General features: G+C 35.2%; 1 protein-coding gene across 1 annotated transcript in view; it reads right to left on the bottom strand.

Moving 5' to 3' along the window:
- LOC150101923 (uncharacterized) overlaps positions 1-16,603 on the bottom strand; it is a 1,001,066-nt gene that overhangs the window by 478,684 nt on the left and 505,779 nt on the right. Inside the window, exon 70 of the mRNA XM_090399931.1 lies at positions 11,501-11,632. Within this exon, the coding sequence (XP_090256057.1) occupies positions 11,501-11,632 (132 nt within the window). The remainder of the gene's footprint in view (positions 1-11,500; positions 11,633-16,603) is intronic.

The following is a 16,603-nucleotide window of genomic DNA, read 5'->3' as shown; positions in this document are numbered from 1 at the left end:
CCTGCTGATGGAACTGACTTTGTCTTCTTTGGCACTGAACAACTGGCTTCTGTGCACTGTTTTGACTGCTGTTTGGATTCTAGTGTGCAATAGTGAACCCAAGTCTCATCCATAGTAATAAATTGATGCACAAAATCAGTTTTATTCTTGTTAAAATGCTCCAAACACTGTTCAGAAATTTTCATGTAAGTGCGTTTTTGATCTGCTGTGAGCAAGTGTGTCACCCATCTTATGCAAAGCTTTTTCATTTGCAATTCTTCATGCAAAATATATCTTGCACGTTCTTTTGAAATGCCTATAGTCTCAGCAATATCACGCACTTTGACTTGCAGGTCATCCAATACCATATCGTGCACTTGATCAATGATTTCTGGTGTTGTTACATTTTTGGAAGTCCTTCACATGGATCAAATTCAAGGCTGATACTGCCACGTTTAACTCGGCAGTCCATTTCTAAATTGTCGAAAATGAAGGAGAAGAGTGCCCATAAACTTTTATGAACTTTGAATGAATTTCTTTTGTGTTAACCTTTCTTTTACAAAGAATTTTATAACTGCACGATACTCAATTTTATCCATTTCAAGGGATATAGACAACACTTTTGCTTCAGACAGCTGTATTAAACAAACTACTTGATAGAATGACTTGCAATTTCACATTGATGTTTATGACAGATGTACCAACAAAAAAAAATCTTGCCAATAGTGTTGCCATCCATGGTCAAGGCTGAGAACATTTCAGACCACACTCGTAGTTGTTATAAACGAAGACATACTCTGATATGTGACAAAATTTTTATAGGAATAAAAATGAATATTTTATCCTCAATTGTGAAAAACTGAACTGAGATGTGAAACATTCCTGACACCCACACATTGTCAGGAATGTTAATCAAGATGTTACTTAAAAATTCGAGAATTACAGTATGCCAAAGAAGATTTCGAAAGAATCATGTGATCCCAATAAGTCATATTTCCTTTTTTTTTTTTTTTTTTTTTTGCTATGGGACAAAAGAAACTCTGGAAAAAATATTCACAAATCTTTCAACTTCTGCTATCTAAATACAGCAATGTGTATGCATTCTCCTTGTCTAATATACCTGTCACCTTATTGTAATAATATATTGCTAAAAAACATGACATTCCTTTAGCAAATCCATTCAGTCTATCAAAGAGGGTGCTACTGTTGTCAACCCAATTCTGTATCTTGGTCCTAACCTCTCCACATTAACCACAACCTGACATGAAGATTGGTATCATTTTTAGCTTGAGTCTTGTCACTGCCCTTATGAAGAAGAAGAACAACCTTGCCCTTTGTCCACTCTTTCGGAACTTGGTCTAATGTAAGACTCATATTAAACAAGTATGTCAAAGAAAATGTCAACTCACTGGCACATTCCCTCAAAACACATGGTGATATATCATCAAGTTCCACAGCTTTATTTTTAAGTTTACTGAATTCTCCATATACCTCCTGAGGAGAGACTCAGAATCAGTCTCTCCTCCTCCTCCCTTCTCAATATATTAAGCTCTTTTATGAATTGCTCATTTAATATCTCAACTATATACTCCACAGTGATTATTGTTTTAACATATTCACTGACCAATATCATCTCTCCATGATCACTGTCTTTCTTGTACTGGATAATTATGGAAGATTTTTTTTCTCTTTTTTATACCTAATTAGTTAAGCGATGCTTCGTACTGCACTTTTTTGTAATCCTTATAAAGCAAATCACGTATCTTGGCTGTTCTTTTGAACTCTTCTTCTTCTTCTTCTCTTCTGTCTAAGACGGGTTGAGTCTTCTCTTGAGCAGGATCTTCCAGTCTTCACTATTCCTTGCTGTTCGAAAAAGTTCCTTATATGTTCTGCATCCCGAGATGTTCTTTATTAATTTCAGTCAGGTAATTCTTGGTCTTCCAGGTCTTCTTTTTTCAGTTGGAAAAGTATTGATTAGGACGTTAGGAAGTCTGTCTGCATCCATGCGTACAGTGTGTCCAAACCATCTCAGTTGTTGTTTTCTAATTTTTTCTATTATTGTCTTTTTATACAATAGTTCTTGTCTGACTGTGATGTTTGTTTTCTTTTCTATCCAACTTGTTCTATTTATTTTTCTTAAGCATTTCATTTCAAATGCCAGAAGTTTTTTCTCCTCTCTTTTTTTAACTGTCCACGCTTCTGCTCCATAGATGACTGTTGGTATAATTATTGCTTCATATAATTTGATTTTGGCTTGTTTAGATATCTTGTTTGTTTTCCAGATTTTCTGTAATTTTCCCATGGTGGTCCATCCTATCGCTATTCTGTGTTTGATTGTTTTGAGTTCATCTATTGTTTCTGTTAGTTTTGATCCAAGGTATGTGAAGTTGTCTACTTGTTCTATTTGTTCTCCGTTTAGGGTGGCTGAGATGGTAGTTCTGTTCCTCCCTATTTTCATCACTTTTGTCTTTTGTATATTTATTGTCATGTCATATGTTTTACAGGTTTCGCTTAGCTTGTTGATCAACTTTTGTAGTTCATTTGGGGTTCTTGCAAGAAGGACGAGATCATCTGCATATTTGATATTATTTATGTTTAAACTGTTGACATTGATTCCAGGCTCATTGTCTATTGCTTTCTTTACAACTTCTTCTAGATATATATTGAATAGGCATGGGGATAATGGGCATCCTTGCATTACTCCTTTTTGGATCTCTACACATTCTGTTGTGAATATGTGTCCTTTTTAATTATTGCATTTGTCTTAGAGTAATACTTTATCAGAAACTGTATTATATATTTGTCTATTGCTTGTTCTAGTAGAACTTTAAGGATTTCTCTGTTGATGCTATCAAAAACTTGTTTAAAGTCCACAAAACAGCAATATAGTTATTTATGGTCTTCCCAGCTGAGCTCTGCTAGTTGGTGCAATGTGAAAATCTGGTCTATTGTTGAATAGTTTCCTCAGAAACCAGCTAGTTCTGTGCCTATCAGTTCTTCATAGTGTTTTTTAATCTATTTTGTATAATTCTTACAAATATTTTATAGGTATGGGAGAGTAAATTTATTAGTCTGTAATTTCTGCAGTCTCTTTTGTCTCCTTTCTTGTATATATTGGATGATCTTTCCAGTTCTCTAGTCATCTGGGATCTCTCCTGTTTGTAGTATTTTATTGAATAGGGTTGTTAAATATTCTATTGATGTGCTGCCTCCACATGACCACAGTTCAGTAGGGATAGTATCAATGCCTGGTGCTTTATTATTTTTCATCTGTTTTATTGCATACCTAATTTCTTCTTGTAAAATTTTTGGGTGGTCATTATTTCCTTCTATTGTTGGCATTGCAGTTTTGTTTCCTTAGTAAAAGATAGTCTTAAAATGGTTTGACCAGCTTTTTCTTATATCTTCAATATTCCTGGTTTCAGTCATCTTGTTGTTTATCATTGTTGCTGAGAATTCCTTTGTAATTTCTCTCTTATAATGTCATGGAAGACTTTTAGGTTGTTTCTTGGTATGCTTCTTGGCATTTCTTAGCTTTTTCTTCTAACCATTTTTCTTTGGCTTTTTTGCATAGGTTATCAACTTTATTTTTTAGTGCTCTGTATTTTTCTCTATTCTCTTCACTGTTTTGTTGGTTTACAAGTATCTTGGTCTTTGTAGCTATGATTTCTTGGGTTATCCACTGTTTGTTTATTTTTGGGTTTTTGTACCTAGAGTGACTTTTACAATTGATCACACTGTTTCTTTTCCTTCTTCCCAGTATTTTCCGCTGTTCTGGAAGATGGAGGATTTCAAGCACATCTGTTCTACAAAATTAACTTCTGCTTGAGCTATCTTTTAGTTTTGGTAGGTTGATGTTTTCTTCTTTTCTATTGTTTTTCCTGTTGAATTTTATCTTCACTTTGGCAGTTAATATTTTGTGGTCAGAGTCGAAATCAATGCTTCTTAATGTTCGTACATTTACTGATTTTTTCCATTTTTGTTTATGATGAATATAGTCTATGCAGTTCTTTATATTACCATCTGGGGATGTCCATGTATATTTATTATTAGGGCATTGATATAACAATGTTTTGCAATCATTAGTTCATTTGCTTTACAGAAGTGGAGTAATTGTTCTCCTCTGTCGTTAAGCTCTCCGTATCCAAATTTCCCCATTACATCTTTTTTGTCTGCTGTGAACTGTCCTATTTTAGCGATAAAATCTCCCATCACTATCATGAGTTCTCTATTTTTGGAATTATCTATTTCCTGTTGTAGTTCTTAGAAATTTTCTATTTCTTCCTCTGAATGGTTACTGTCTGGTGCATATATTTGGATTATTTTAATTGGTTTTGACCTTTTTCTTTTGCTTGAAGTTTGGCTGTGATTATTCTAGGCGACACTAGTTTTATTTCAATTACTGAATGTGTAAGTTTCTTCTCAATTAATAATGCAACTCCTTCTCTGTGTATGTTATCTTTTCTTCCTGAGAAGTACAGTCTTCCTTCTGGTAAATCCATGAATCCATCGCCAAACCAATGTGTCTCTGATAAACCTAAATTGAACTCTTCATGCAAATTATCACCACCACTCATCTTATGTTGCCTCCATACAGCTTGCTTCCTCCAGACAGCATGCTTAATATCTTTATTCATCCATTCACACCCTCCTGATTTAACCTTCTGATCGTGGAATAAATTCTGATTGCTTCTGTTAGACAGTAGGTATTGCATCCAAGAGCAATGATCCGGATCTTATCTTTATTATGAAATGAGAAGCTAAGCTGTCTCCTGAGTTTTTTATAATCCCTAGCCTTGTCATTCCACATATATCATTTTCTCATAGATCTGTCTGCCATCTAGGTAATCACTTCATGGTCACTCTCACCAACTGCAGGGAGATTTGATACCCATCTCATTTATAATAACATCCTCTGATGACATGATTTAAATCCAAGACACTTGATCCTTATGTTACATACTGCCTAAGGTAGTTGTCCTTCCTCAAAAACTTGAGCGATTCATTTTATTTACTCCCTAATGCTATTTCTTTGTCATGCTATCTGTTCATTCTAATCTATATTATATAATTAATATCCATAGTGATCACCCTACAAGCCTCCATAGTTCAGATGGTTAAGAGAAGCACTTTGGTTGAAAAGACCTAGGTTCAAATACCATCTATGATCTGAAGAACCTTTATCGGGTGTTTTCAATCAAATGGTGAGTTAGCTGGTCTCACAGAGGATTGAGGGTTTTCTCCTGGAAACTTGGATTTTTCATCCCTCAGAACAGGCAAACCTTCCAGAAGGGTTGCCTGTTCTGAGGGATGTGCAAAGTTTTAAAAGTGCCTGTTAAGCTCTGAATTAAACTTGTAAGTTATTCAGAACTTAACAGGCACTTTTAAAACTTTGCACATACTGATACGTCAAGCAGGTTAAATTTATGTAAAGGCACCAGACAATTTAGTAATTTTAGAATACTGTTATTTATTCCTTAATATTATAATGCATTTTGTTGTAATTAAGTCCACTGCCTAAGCTTTGCTAAAAATAACATGAATGTTTGTGCACTTGAGTGAGGGGCCAAAGATCGATTGCCAGAGGCAATGCATGTGCACCAGAGTAAGCATTGAGCATGAAGGGAAGGCATGCGACTAACCCCCCCACCACCACCACCAAAGTGATTGCTAGGGGAGAATGTGGCGCTCGTGAAAGGAGTTGAGCTTTGAAATGAGCAAGGAAGGAAAAGGATATGACATAGTATGGAAGTGTAGGGGCACGTAATTTAAAAAGGCAATGCAGCGCTGGACCGGGGCTTTTTCTCTCATTTTAATCGGATCTCCAGCCAGAGCCCCTTGCCAGTCAGTCATCCACTCTTGTGGGAACCATTCTCTCTGTGCCCCAATGTTCACTCCAGTTTCTTGGGCAAAGCATTGACCACAAGCAAGGAAAGAATGCCGAGCAATCCTTGAGAATCTGTCGATAGAAAATTTGTTCAGCGGAGTTGAGGGATGGTATACAGCACAGACAGTCGAGCTTTGCTTAAACCTGATAACCAGTAAAAGGCAAGCACGTGTCTTCAGTGTCCAAGATTCATCTAGCCCGAGTCTGACGAGAAGGAAACTACAGGTCGAACAGAACCAGAAATAAATCTGAAAGTGAAGCTGAATCGAGATGTATGATTTTCCAGCAGATCCCAATTGGGTGGTATTGTAGAAACCTTTTCTTTGTTCAATGAAAGTGTGCAGAAATAGTAATTGTAATCTTAATAGAATGTTTAAGACTAAAGTGTTGTGAATTCATGTAAGGACTCTAGAAACCTAGTTTAGAGAGAAAGACAAAATTCCAAGACGTGAATGCAGAAATTAGAGCATGACCTGTACGTCTGTAAAGTGCATATCCTTAGTAGAATTGTATCATATATCTCAGCTTTACCTTTGTTTAAGAATTATGTGGATTTAATACCTATGCATGTTTGAAATAGAAGTTAGAGAAATTGAGTGTATATACAGGAATACCTTGTATAGGGTTAATTGGTTCCAAGAAGAGTATGCGCTATGCAAAACCGCGTTGTTCGAGGTCTATTTATAAAGGTTTTCAATTTAATTTGTTTATTACAAAAACTTAGGATAATAAAAATGTTTAAAAATTAAAAAAAAAATTTTTTTATTAACCAATAAAATAACTAAATAACAAATAAATTCCTTTTAAACTGATATAAAAGTTGTAGAAAACAAAACAAATATTGCTTCAATTTTAGCATACAGTAATTTTACTTTTTACTAAAGTAATCATTTAGTGTTCGTTGAACCTTCCTTGTCTCTTCAAGTACTAGATCTCTGTAGCATTTGATGGCATTATTGATACTTTGTCTCACTTTGATGCTTCTTTCCAAAATCGGGTTGGCATTTATGAGAAAGTTGGAAGCTTCGTCGATTTTTCTCACAAAAGTTGAAAGGTCAGCAAAGGAAAATTCTTCAACCATGACATCAGTGGGGTCATCTTCGTCTTCTTCTGCTTCATAGGCTCATTGTTGTTCCAACTCCAAAAGGGTTTCATCATCCAGATCATTTGAATGAAAATCAATACATTCGTTCACATTGCTACAATCTAAACTTGTAAAACCAAGATCTTTGCCCATCTGCACAATTTCTGTTGAGATTTCCTCTTTTTGCGTTGCAAAGACAACAAAGCCCTTTGAACAATGCCGCAAGATATTATGCCATGTGGCTCTCATGTTGCTTTGAGTCACCGCTTGCCAAGATTCATAAATATTTTGAATGGCATCTTTTATGTTAAATTTCTTTCAAAATTCACTCAAAGTCCAAGAGTCTTCTTCTACTGCAGCTTTAATAGCTTGAGCAAAAGTTCATCTTAAATAGTAAGCCATGAAAGTGGAGATAATCCCTTGATCCATCGGCTGCAGAATTGCTATTGTGTTTGGAGGGGAAATGTGAATCTGGACATTTTCATCTAAGTCAGTCAATAGAGTTGGATTGCCTGGTGCATTGTCTAATAAAAGCGAAATTTTGAAAGGAATTCTTTTTACAATAGCTTTTTTAATTTCAGGCAAAAACAAGTTTTAAACCAGTCTTCGAAAATTGAATGAGTCATCCACATTTTTTTATTCGAACGCCAATGAACAGGTAAATTGTTCTTTGTAAAGCCCTTGAGAACTCTTGGGTTTTCCGCTCTGAACACACTAGCAGTGGCTTTAATTTTAAATCACCTGATGCATTACCTCCTAGTAAAAGTGTCAATCGGTCTTTTGACACTTTATACCCAGCTTGTGTTTTTGTCTTCTCTGCTAGAAATGTGTGCGATGCCATTCTTTTCCAGAACAAGCCAGTCTCGTCAGCGTTAAAAATTTGATCATCTGTGTAGCCTTCCTTCCCAATAAGCTCCTTCAATTCACTGGGAAATAATTCTGCAGTTTTAGTGTCAGCACTTGCGCCTTCACCTTGGATTCTTATGTTATGGAGTCCCATATGCTTTTTGAAACTGTAGACCCACCCGCAACTTCGCTTTCATTTTCTTTTATTTTGTCAAATAAACTTGTTGCTTTTGCCTGGATTATCATTTGACTCAAAAGAATCTTTTTCTGATTACAATCTTCAATCCAAATCATTAGAAGCCGTTCCATATTTTCCATTGTAGAAGATCAATTTCTCGTGATCATTTTTGACATAAGAAGCGGTGTTCATTCCATGTTGTTTAATCTTTTCTTTGCTCTGAATAACTGTTTGTACAGATGACTCATTCATTGAAATCTCACGTGCTCTTTTAGCAAACAAAGCGCCATTCTCATGACATTTTATAATTTCAATTTTCTTCTCTAATGTCAACCACTTGTGTTTTTTTTGTTACTACAACTGTGTCTTCTTTGTTTTGTCTCTTTTCGCTCATACTTAATTAATAAATACTAATATTAACTTAAATAATAGAATGCTGCGGGGAAAGAACGTGTCTATGTGAGAGCCAATCGAATAACTACTGCATAAACGTGATTCTTGACTGTCACTTGCGGCGCCCAGGAGTCGCCAGTCAGTGTTGACAATGTTAGTGTAATAATAAAAACCGCGTTAGACCAAAACCCGTGTTGTTCAAAACCGTGCTATACAAGGTATTCCTGTATTTTAACTGATATAGGCATTGAAATTAATGCATGATAGAATTAAACTTAATAGTGTTGATACATTAGCCTTTGTTTCACCTTTGTTCAAGTGCCATGTGGAACTGTTACCTAAGCTTGTTAAAAAAGGATTAGAGAGACTGAATGATTATGATTTAACTGAAATTTATTTAGAAGTGAATGTATGTCTGAATTATTCATGATTTGTAAATTGTTTAGTGCATAATTAAATGTTTCTTTTGATTTAACAATTGCCTTGCCTGAAATCATTTGCTACTGCACCCCCATTAAAAATCGGACCACAGCGGGAGGTATTTTGGAAGGGAGGTCATGACTGCAGACTAAGATAGTGATAAATTTGAGATCTGATTAATTTTTATAAGATTCAGGAATAAGGATACAGTTCAGAGCTCAGTACTGGTTCTTTGGTTCTTCACTGGTTGAAAATCTAGAACTTAGGGTGGTGCAGCTAAATAGAAATTTTCCCTGAGTTCGAAGTAAGAACCAGCATTAGCTCAGAAACAAAGGAATTGGCATTGTCTTGTGGGAGTCTCTTTGCTTTCAATCCACGAACCATATCCTTATAATAAAATACGGCACCAAGTTAATAGAAAAAGGTAGAATATAATAAAAATGAGATAAGGGAAGAAAGAGACGTAATTTAACCATAAAAAGGACAATAACAATAGAATGGGGAAGACGTAACAGGATGCTACAGGAATAAAAATTAACCATCCTATTTAGTCAGATCTGATTTCAAACACGTGCATAGTAAAGTGTGGGTCTACAAATAAGCATAAATCAGAAAGGAAGGAATGATCATCCTTTTCTTATTTGCTTGGCTAATCTGCTTATGTATTTCACTATCACTGTCCTCCAAAATACCAGATCTACAGCAACAGCCAACTAAGCATTTCATTCTATCCACCTCTACCTCACACTATACTGCCTGAAAATTTCTGTCACTATTTCCTCCTTGCATCTCTATCTTACATGAGCACAACAAGTAAAGTCCATAATTTCTAAATTAATGCTATTCATGATCTTTGCTCCCCATTATTGCTTTCCTGCTACATTATAATCTTTTAATCCCCTCAACAAATTCCTGATATCCATTCTCACATTACTTCTTTCCAACCAAATCATTTGTTTCTATTACCACTAAGAATTCTTTTGATTACTTCCTCCTTATATCCTATGCCTCAATAACTCTATCCATTCTACGTTCAGGAAAACAAACCTTGTTCATCATCTCATTCTCCAAACTTCTAATAATCAAATCTCCATATAGTGCATTCATAAATCATTCGTTATCTCTTTATAATGTTATCTTTCAATCCATTCTTCTTCACTTTTCAAAGTATATATATACATTTCTCTTCATTTCAACTATGCATGTGCTGCATTTCTTACTTCATCTTCACTCACTGTTTTTGAATCTTGAATCATTTTCTTACCATTATTTGCTCTTGCTATCTTTCTGCCAGTTCCATCTTTTTTTTCACTGTTGGTCACACACACTTTTTAACCAGTCACATTCTCTTTCTCATCATAATCAGTATCACTTACTATTTGCATATTCCCTACTCTGATTCAAAGAAGCCTAATAATCAATTATCCAGATACACTTTTTGAATACCTACACTCACTCACTTCTCCACATAAACTTCCTCAACATCTCCCTACACTCATGACTCCATATCATTCTCAAAAATATACACGACTCATTATTTAAATTAAGGGGATATTAAATCCCACATTGTTTCAAAACTGAATAAGAAACTCAAAGATCGGAATCAAAGAGTTTCATACCGAATATAGTATAGTAGACTATAAAAGTATCGGCAGATACTAGCGTAAGTAAAGCACGTAGTACAAACTACGTGCAAAGAGTATGAAACGCTTTGATTCCAAATCTTTGAGTTTCTTATTCGGTTTTGAAACAATGTGGGATTTAATATCCCCTTAATTTAAATAATGTTACATCGCTGAAGTGAAGCCTATTGGCTCTTTATTTAAGTACATGACTCATGTTGTCTTTTGCACCAATCTACATTATGATCTCATTCTCAATGTCATTTAGTCTTAGAGCACTGTACAAGAAACAGAAAATTTTAAATAAAAAAAATTTTAATAAAAAAAAATAGATGGTATAGTATATCTACAATATACCTTTATGAAGCAGAACATAAAAACACACCTGGGATACATTCTGTGGCTTTCTCAAATGGATTACAATCATAGCTATCAAATAGTAACACTATAACAGTATACTAATTAGAACTAAAAAAATATTGGCTTATTTCAATTATTTTTTTTTAGTTGCTTCAATTATATAAAGTCTTAACTGCTTCAAAAAAAAATTGTCACTCTTAATTATGACAAAATTAAAAATGCTGAAACTATTTGTTAACTACCAGTTCTGCCACTAGAGCCTTCATAGCTCAGTTGGTATAGACAAAGCCCTTTGGTTGGAAAGACCTGGATCTGATTCCCGTCCATGACATGAGGAAACTTTATCTGGTCTCTTGTGATTAAAGATGAGTTTTGCCAGTCTCACATGGAGGTAGAGGTTTTTTTCTCCCAGAAACTCAAGTTTTTCATCCCTCAGAACAGGCAAACTGGCCCTGTGAACACACACACGCTGCTACAGTCAACAAATACATACTTAATCCCTCATTATGAGGAACTCAACCAGTCCTAAGGAGCAGTCAAGGAATGAGGGACTCCCACACGAATAAAATAAAATAAAAAGTTCTACCACTGTAATCTCCCATTGAGAATATTTTTCTCTTATTTCATGATGGATTAACGTAATTTAGTACATTACTAGTAACAGCTATGGGAATTATAAAAATACAGTCTATCATATCATATGTCTTTATGAAGAAGAATATAAAATATACCTGGGATACATCCTTTGACTTTCTCATATGGATCACCAATAAATGGTGCAATCTTCGGACATGAACACTGCGCCTGATGATTAATTCCAGTACATTCTGCTCTTGGACCACATGGCTGTTCATCACATGGATCTACAATATCATTTCAGGTAGTGTATAAAAATCTACTGCTTATTAACAACAGTAAATAATATGAATAATGCAAACTGATATCTAATGAATATTCTTATTAATCTAAAAAAATTATTTTTTTCAACATAAACATATAGGTGATTAGTAGGTAAACATCTTTTATAAATGAGAGAATGTAAGTTGCAGAGCCTCATGAATAGGAGGAAAAGGGGGGGGGGGAATGATTGAGACATATAAGCTAGTCAGGGGTTGTTATCAGGTCAACATGGAAGAGATTTTTCATAGAATACGAGAGGGAGAATAGAACAAGAGGCCATCACTGGAAACTATTTAAGGAGGGTGTGAGCAGAGGAGAGGAGTAGATTCTTTGCATGGAGAATGGTTGGTGAGTGGAAAGCATTGCCTGAGTGTGTCGTGGGTGTAGACACATTGAATCAATTTAAAGCATGGTACGGTTAGATGAACATTGTGTGAAATAGTGTGTACCTCCCACGATGAGTTTCTGACTCCATGGAGGTCAAATGTTAATAATAATAATAATAAATTGATACATGCAATCATTACTTTAGAGTCTCTGTGGATGGGGAATATAATGAAAGTTTTTATGCTGAAAGTCTTTTACCTTTGATATCTCAATATATTTACTACAAGCATGTTGACTGTTTGTTGAACAATTTATTAATTTTTATCTCTATACGGGTGTCCCGTGCTTTACGCGATTAATTGGTTTTATGGAATAATTGCATAACACAACATCATAACACAACATCGTAAAGTGAGTTGAATTTAGCATGGGTGAGATAGAGATAGGGGTTTCTTCAGAAGGATAAAAAAAAATTTTTTTTTTTTTATAAATGAATTATTTAAACTTATAAACAAAACACACAAATTTTAATGAATGAATGGCTGGATGAATGAATTTAATTAATACAATTTCATAAAATCTAAACACTGCATACTTCTGACAGTCTTCAATCGGAAAATGAATGGATTGGGTCTGGTGAGTCTGGATCATCACTCACTTGCTCTCTTGAAGTCCCTGGGATGAGATGATAGGCTGATGATCTTCAACTTTTTTAATGAAAGAGTCGAGACTCAGCTGACGGGCAGCATTCTTCCTCTCTCTATAAAGTTCTTTGTAGCAAGTCAAAGAATTCTGAATTTCTCTCGCAACTTTGGCACTTCTAGTCTCATTAGGATCATTTTCTTCAATTATTCTGATGGCACTGTCAATGTGTTTAAAAAATTTAGTCATTTGTTTTTTTGAAAGATGTTTGATGGGCTCAGCAACAAAGGGCACCTGACTTTCATCATTCATGTTGTTTTCCATTTCCAGAAGATCTTCATTAGTGAGCTCTGATGAGTGGGACTTGAGCAGTTCATCCACATTTGTCTCATCTACATCCTGAAATCCAACAGATTTTGCCATTTTAACTATGTCATGTCTTGAGTTGGCAAGCTCACTTTCAGGATCAAAATCATTAGAATCAGAAACTCCAGGCCAAATTTTCTTCCAAACTCCCTTCATGCAGGACTGCTTAACTTCTGCCAATGCCTTTTCAGTGTTGTCAACTGCCATTTTTATATCATAAACATGGTACATCATATGCTAACCACTTGGTTGGTTGGCGTATCCATGCTCTCCAGCCAAAAGGCTGCGGGTTTTAATCCTGCCGTGGGCGTGGATGTTTGTGATTGTCTGTGATAATACTAGTGGTGGTGGTAGACAGTAGATGGCATTGGTGTACATGATGCAGTTGGTGGATGACGGGTGGATGAGGTTGAGTGGTGGAGATGGAGAGTTGTAGAGTAGGTGCCCTCCCTCAATGAGTTTTTGGACTCCCTGGAGGTGTCAAATAATAATAATAATAATAATAATAATATTTTTCCAAGATTCTTTCACTGAAATTTTATCTTTTTAATGTTGGTACATGTAGCTTAAACTAGCTGCGAAAATGTTCTGCAGAGATAATAACTCTTGAAAGTTGCAATAACACCTGATCCATGGATTGAATGAGAGATGTTCTGTTTGGTGGCAGAAAAATAACTTTGATATTCTCATCAATTTCAGTGATGTTTGGAGGATGTTCTGGTGCACTGTCCAGAAACAGAAGAATTTTGAAGGGTACATTTATCCTGTTACAATAAACCTTCAATTCATGATGCAGTTCATTGCAAAAGTAGGACTCAAACATAGCTCCGGTAATCCATACTTTTTTATTTGACTGCCATAAGACAGGTAAATCCTCCTTTGACTAGCCCTTGAGTATGTATGGGTTTTTGGAGTGATAAACCATCAGTGGTTTAGTTTTATGATCTCCAGATGCATTTCCTCCTAACAGCAAAGTGAAACGGTCCTTTGAAGCTTTAACCTGGGATGACCCTCTTTTTTTGCACAAATAGAAATGTTCTACTAGGCATACGCTTCCAGAACAACCCCGTTTCGTCGAGATTGAACACTTGTTGAGGCAAATAACCATGTTCCTGAATTACACTTAGAAATTTTGCTGGAAAGTTCTCAGCAGCAACAACATCAGTCCTGCAGCCTCGGCAGTCAGCTTGAGATTATAGAATCCATGTTGCACTTGAAAAGTTCAAACCACCCAGCACTTGCAGCAAAAGATCAGGATCTATAGCATTGAAATCATCAAACAAACTTTTCACTTTAGCCTGGATAATTAAGGTGGATAATGGAACAGCACATTGATTTTCATGTTCGATCCATTGGGCCAACATCCTTTCCAATTGCTCCATAATCTGTGCCCTTATCTGTGTTATCTTAGTTGTCGACATTCTTGTCGCACTTTTAGAACTTTCATTTATTCTCTCTGCTTCATTTCTTATTGTTCTTAAAGTTGATTCTGAAATTCCTGTAGCTCTGACTATGTCGACTGTGTGCTCATTAAGTTCATACCTCTTTATAACTTCTAATTTTTTCTCCAGTGTTATAGCTTTTCTCTGTTTTTTAGTCTTGGAAGTATTTAGATCACAATTACCTCTTTTTTCCATAATGTTTGCATTGCAGAAGACTCCAACAATGGAGCTTACTAGTTCTACACCTTCTGTGAGATTGACATGCAGCAAGATACCACCTTGTGAAAGCAATTCACCCACAAAGTCATGTGACCATACAGAGGGTGACTGCAAAATTGCTACCGGTTGCAATTTTTTAAATTAACTTTTTAAAATCATGCTATAGACAAACATGTAAAGTGAGATTGCATGCTTGGCATTTTGCCAAGAATAGTCAAATCATGCTGAAGGGAAGAAAGAAATGAAGGATGTATGAATTGGTCGCCGACATGCGCAATCACATGCTTTTTTGTCTTTCGCTGTAGTAGCTCAATTTTTGTTGTTGCTTTTTTCCATTATTTTTTTATTACTAATGTGCTGACATTCTGTGAAAAAGAATCGTTAATAGGCAGGCGCCTTGTTCCCCTTTCTCAAGTCATAAAACGTGCAAGCGCAATTGCGGGCATATCAGAGTCGACTGTTAAAAGAATTCGTAGGGAATCAAAAGGTGAAGGTAAGACAAAATTTAAATCTCCTAAAAAAAGGCCAGAGAAAGAAAACCATCGAAACCGTAGCTTTGAATGATTTTGATGTAGATCTTATAAGAAGACCTATTCATGAATTTTACATGGTCGAGAAAAGAGTGCCAACTGTTCTGAAATTGATTCCTGTGCTTAAAAAAAAATTAATTTTCCTTGGAAAAGAGAAACTTTAAGGAAAATACTTCATGAAATTGGATTGTGTTTTAATGCTATTGCTATATTAATGCTATTGAGTATGTTTGGGCAGAAGTGAAAAGTTTCATTCGTCATCACAACGTAACTGGGGATATTGACATGTCGAAACTTTTTAAGCTTTCAGAACAGGCGATTGAAAGTATTACAGTTCAAAACTGGGGAAAATATTGCTCTTGTGTCACCTCATTGGAAAATATGAATTGGGACAGAGATGGAATTATCGAAGAATTATGCGAACCTTTGGTGATCAGTGAAAGTGATGGCGATTTAGACACTGATTCAGATGACTATGAAGATTAAAAGGATTTGATAATGGTATATTTTTCCAACCTTTTTTTGCATGGGTTTGTTAAAAGAGTCACAAGTCAAATAATTAATCGGTTTAGGACATTAAAGTGTCTCAGTTCTCTCAACTGTAAGTTTAGAATATCTAAGTTCATTTGAAAAAAATTTCTGTTTTTCTGTATAATTATTTTTATTTTATAGAAAACTTTCTTAAAAATAAATTTCGTTAAATTTTTGTTTTATGCTATACTTTTTTTAATTTTGTTAATACTCTACGTACATTTTTCCAACTGTTATACAAGCAAAATAGTTACACTTTTAAAAAACTACAATGTTTGTAAAAGAAAAGCTAAATTTTCCGACCTGTAATAATAAACAAACTCATCCCAGAAGATGGATTGATTACCCTATTATCGGAATAGATTCTCCTTTTTGGGACATGTGCAGAAGTGTCGAAGGGTCTCTAATCTGTGGGTGAACTATACATTGACTAGATTTATAAGTGTACTACAATAAACACAAAACCAGTGGAGATTAAACTTAATAAACTGTTCAGACAGTCTATATGTGGTAAATATACCAGACAAACTTTCAAACTAAAATTACCACAATTTCTGGTGTACATCTTGAAGGCATGCATTAGATAATATGACAGTCTAATATACCATATTTTTCTGTGTATAAGATAATACTTTTTTCTAAATTTTTAGACCAAAAATTGGGGGTCATCTTATACACGAGGGGTAACCGGTTGAGAGACCTGCGTTGACGTGGCAAAACTGCTGGTACCTTGTCTCCGCCAATCACTAGCATTTGTTAACTCTGTCGATTGATGTCATTAATGGCTGATTCTGAATAAACCAATCAGAACTCTGAAAGTATTCATATGTCTGCAATTCGTTGGCAGGGTAAGTTAATGCATTAACAATATTTTGAG

This window comes from Typopeltis vanoorti, chromosome 11 (assembly GCF_054136105.1).
Source record: "Typopeltis vanoorti isolate ZY-2024b chromosome 11, IOZ_Tvanoo_1.0, whole genome shotgun sequence".
Taxonomy (NCBI): Eukaryota; Metazoa; Arthropoda; class Arachnida; order Uropygi; family Thelyphonidae; genus Typopeltis; species Typopeltis vanoorti.
Note: the sequence above shows the minus strand (reverse complement) of the source record. Positions and strands in the feature narration are given on the sequence as shown.